The 4,095-nt window shown below is 41.0% G+C and overlaps 1 protein-coding gene across 1 annotated transcript in view; it reads left to right on the top strand.

Moving 5' to 3' along the window:
• Positions 1-4,095, top strand: part of VEPH1 (ventricular zone expressed PH domain containing 1) — a 295,014-nt gene that overhangs the window by 213,131 nt on the left and 77,788 nt on the right. The window contains exon 10 of the mRNA XM_004704124.3: positions 1,902-2,041. Coding sequence (XP_004704181.1) covers positions 1,902-2,041 — 140 coding nt within the window. The remainder of the gene's footprint in view (positions 1-1,901; positions 2,042-4,095) is intronic.

Below are 4,095 nucleotides of genomic sequence, written 5' to 3'. Positions count from 1 at the left end.
CCCAGTAAGAAGAACCAGGGATCCTTGGAGAAGTAGCTGAGTCTGCTATTAGGCAGGAAGTAAATAAGATGAACCCACAGCATCATATAGAGCCAGAAAGTAAGGAAGTGCTACACACACACACACACACACACACACACACAATCAGTGATGTTAAAAGGACACAGGTCCTCATGACTAAAGCTGGAATCATTTGATCAAAAAAATAAATAAAGTAGTATTGGTATGGAGGAACAACTGTGAGGATGACACCCAACCGGGCAGTGTTTTCGGTTGTTTGTTTTCTGTTGTGCATGTGGTTGCTATGGGTTGTAATCAACTCGATGGCACCTAACCACAGCAATAGTACATGCTGATGTAAATCAATGACGGAGTAAATTCATAAATACAGACAATGTTGACAGAGCATCCACTGTGTGCCAGGAGCAAAGGGCGTGCTGGTGAACCAGGCAGCTACAATACTTGTGTTACTGCTGTGACTTTGTAACACCCAGTTGTAAGAAGCAAATGCCATCCAGTGTGTAAAGCGCCCAGCAGTCACTTTGGTGGCAGACTTTATTCTCCAGTACTTAACACAGTGCCTCGCACATTTAATCTCAACCTACATTTGCTTCCCTTACTCCTTACTGGTTGTCTCATACATGCTACCACCTCATCTCTGTTCTCCCCACGCCCCTCAAATGAAGCTGCCATAAGTTATCCTGCTGAGGTTCTTCAAGATGACCTGACTTATTCAACCATACCAAGCCAGTTCCTAGGAGCCCACCCGTTTGACCATAGTTGCCTCCCAGGCTGTCACCCTGGTGTCCCTCACAGCCAAGAGAACAGTGTCTCTATTTCAGGAGACATCATCTACTGGTCCCAAAGGTACCAAATCAAATTAGAGTAGCATGCTATCTCCTTTTCAATCAGCATTTTTACTTTCTTTCCACATGCCTGGCTTGAAGATTCCTCTTGTGTTCATTGAAAGAAGAGAGAAGCGGTGGTGATGGTGGTTAGATACCATCGAGTTGACGTCAACTCATAGTGAGCGTTTGTAGAACAGAACAAAACGCTCTGTCGTGTGGCACCCTCTTCACAGTCGTTGCTCTGTTTGAGCCCATTCTTGCAATCAGTCCATGTCATGGAGGGTCTTCCTCGTTTGGGGTGAACTCTATTTTATAAAGCATGCATGATATCCTGCTCCGGCAATTGGTCCTTCGGGATGACGGGATCAAAGTCAGCAAAGCATGGTCTTGTCACCTTCCTTCAAAGGAACATTCTGGATATGCTTCCTCCAGGATGGAGGTTTTCGTTCTTCTGGCTGTCCATGCTATATTCAATGTCTTTTACCATCAACATGCTCTAATACATATTCATGTAAGTGTATTTTACATAACATCGATCCACTTCCAAAGACACACTGTCTTGGAATTAAGACGACAGACGAATCTATTATTTGAATTGTGGGGTGGGCAGAGAAGACTGAAAGTGGCCTGGACCGCCACAAGGACAAACAGGTCTGTCTTGGAAGAAATATGGCCAGAGGCCTCCATAGAGGCAAGGATGGCGAGACTTCTTCTTACAGGCTTTGGGCACGCTGTCAGGAGAGACCAGTTCTTGGAGAAGGACATCATGCTTGGAAAAGCAGAGGGGCAGTCAAAAAGAAGGCCCCCAACAAGATGGATTGACACAGTGGCTGCAACAGTGGGCTCACACAGAGGAACAAATGTGAGGATGCAGCACGGGGAGGGCTCCTTTCTGTTGTGCATACGGTTGCTATCACCGAGAACGGACTCGATAGCACCTAGTACAACAATAACGGTCTAAAACTGAAGGTCGTATGTACAAAGTTGTGTGTATGTATGTGGTGTAATGCTGGAAATAATTTAATATTTAATGCTGTTTGTATTTGTTCCTAGATACTGTTAGAAGCTGTGTGGCAAAGTTGTTCTTCACCTGCTCCCTGAAGGGTCATTACTGTCTATACAGTAAATCCAGTTTTATTCTCATCAGTCAAGAACCTCAGCCTTGGATCCAGATCATGTTTCTGTTTCAGCAGGTGTGTGCAATTCAAGTGCGTCATCATCACGGCTCCTTAACAAACTGGTGGTGTGTGACTTTAACTTTTTTTTTTTACTGATTTACTCATTCTTTGGCAAAAGTAATTATATAGATAATAGCAATGTAAGCACATTTGATTAATACTTTCTTAACATATATACTTTAGGATGTACACTTTAGTTACACACTTATATACCTAAAGTTATACACTCTGGGATATTTTCTGTATTGAGGACCCTGGATTCATAATCAGTATGCCTAACTTATTTGTAACTAAAGTATCTTCAGCTTTAAGAAATAAGACTAGAAGGGAAAATACGTTTTGGTTTTAAAAATTACTTGGGGGACTAGCTTTCCTCATGTAAAACTAACCCTTACTTCTCTGAAATTCTCCAATTGCCAATTAATTTTAATGTGAACATATTCTTTTATACTTTGCTAAAATACTAGAATGATACTTTTTCCCCTAGAGAATAAATATATATAAATGAAATTACATTTTAAAAGGAACTTTCAACCTCACAATAAAGCATTTGATCCAGAGAGGTTAACATCAAACAAAATTTTTATTTGAAAAATTTTTGCATGTGCTAACACTCGACCTAAAATTTGAATGCAGATGAGAACCTTTTGGTGATAGAGGAAATCCCAGACATCATTTTTACAGATAGGAAACTAAAGGGATGGAGCTCAGGTCATCTGGCTGCTAATTCCTGGTCCTTTCATCATGTATGTTAATATGGGAAAGGAACGGATGGGCCCTGGGGGCACAAAGGGTTTGCTCTCAACTAGTAACTAAAAGGTTGGCAGTTGAACCAACCCAGCAGTACTGAGGAAGAAAAAAGGCCTCCATACCTGCTTCCACAGAGATTACAACCCAGAAAACACCCCAGGGCAGTCCTACTTGTAACCCACGTGGTCTCCTAAGTCACAATGACTAACAAAAAAGCCAAGTATGAATAACAGAAACTAGAAAGAAGGGCATGTGGGTAGGAACAGAGAGAGCCGAGACAGAAGAAAACAAAAACAGAATACAGGTTCCTGACGTGGTTGAAAATTAAGTCCAGCGATCAGATGATTTATTCACTTCGATGAATTGAACCTTTCTCTAACACTCTAAACAAACGTCACCGATGAGATCATTTTATGTTTTCACTAATGATGGCAGGTTCAGCCAGAGAAAGGGGGCAAGACCCCGCTGAATACCTAATCAAGTGGAACTACAGGAATTAAGGAAAGAGATAGGGTAGATATTCCTTAGGATATCATTTTTTTCTAAACTAAACCCTCTAACAACATTGAACTAAATCGAGTAGAGCAATTCACAGTTTGATGGGAATCGAATGAGGCATCTGTACATATACAGAACACTATTGATTTTTTCTTCCTTGGCTTGAAATAATTGACCTGATATTTCTTGTGGTTTACACATATTTTTCAAAGAGTTTTGACAGTGATTTTATATCTGGTTTCATCTCTTGCTTTGTTCTTCATCAAATTTTTCCAAACAAACCAAGAAGCTGCATTTCTTTCCCCATCTCAATCTTATTTTAATTGACTTGCTCTGATTCTTTATCTTTTTCTTTAAGCAACATCACCGAAGAGAGTCTGCTTGTATTGCATTTCTCCTGGGTTCATTTTGGTGTACTGGTTTCTTTCTTTTCCCACACCTGTGGTGTTGTGACATCTTCTGGGTAAATCCTGACAGAGGGTGATCAAGTCAAATCTTCGACTTGAATACAAACCCACCGCTCGCCTTTTGTGCTGGGCCAGACTCACTTCTCGGCCAACCTCAACAAGCTCATGGGGCCCTCCAACTCGCAGAACCCAGTCTGAGGCTCCTCGGGTGTTTGCTTCTTTAAAAGAAAAGCTTTGTGTGTTAGAAGTTTCTTTTGATCATCAAGAATTTTCCAAATGTGCTCATTTTGATCATCAAGAATTTTCCAAATGTGCCTAATCTGTCTATCATGGGCTGTGTTAGACAGGGTTCTCCAGAGAAACAAAACCAGGACACTAATAATTTTATATATATTTAGATACATATATAACACA

This window comes from Echinops telfairi, unplaced genomic scaffold (assembly GCF_000313985.2).
Source record: "Echinops telfairi isolate 266 unplaced genomic scaffold, ASM31398v2 ScPeMD7_7420;HRSCAF=8458, whole genome shotgun sequence".
NCBI lineage: Eukaryota > Metazoa > Chordata > Mammalia > Afrosoricida > Tenrecidae > Echinops > Echinops telfairi.
Note: the sequence above shows the minus strand (reverse complement) of the source record. Positions and strands in the feature narration are given on the sequence as shown.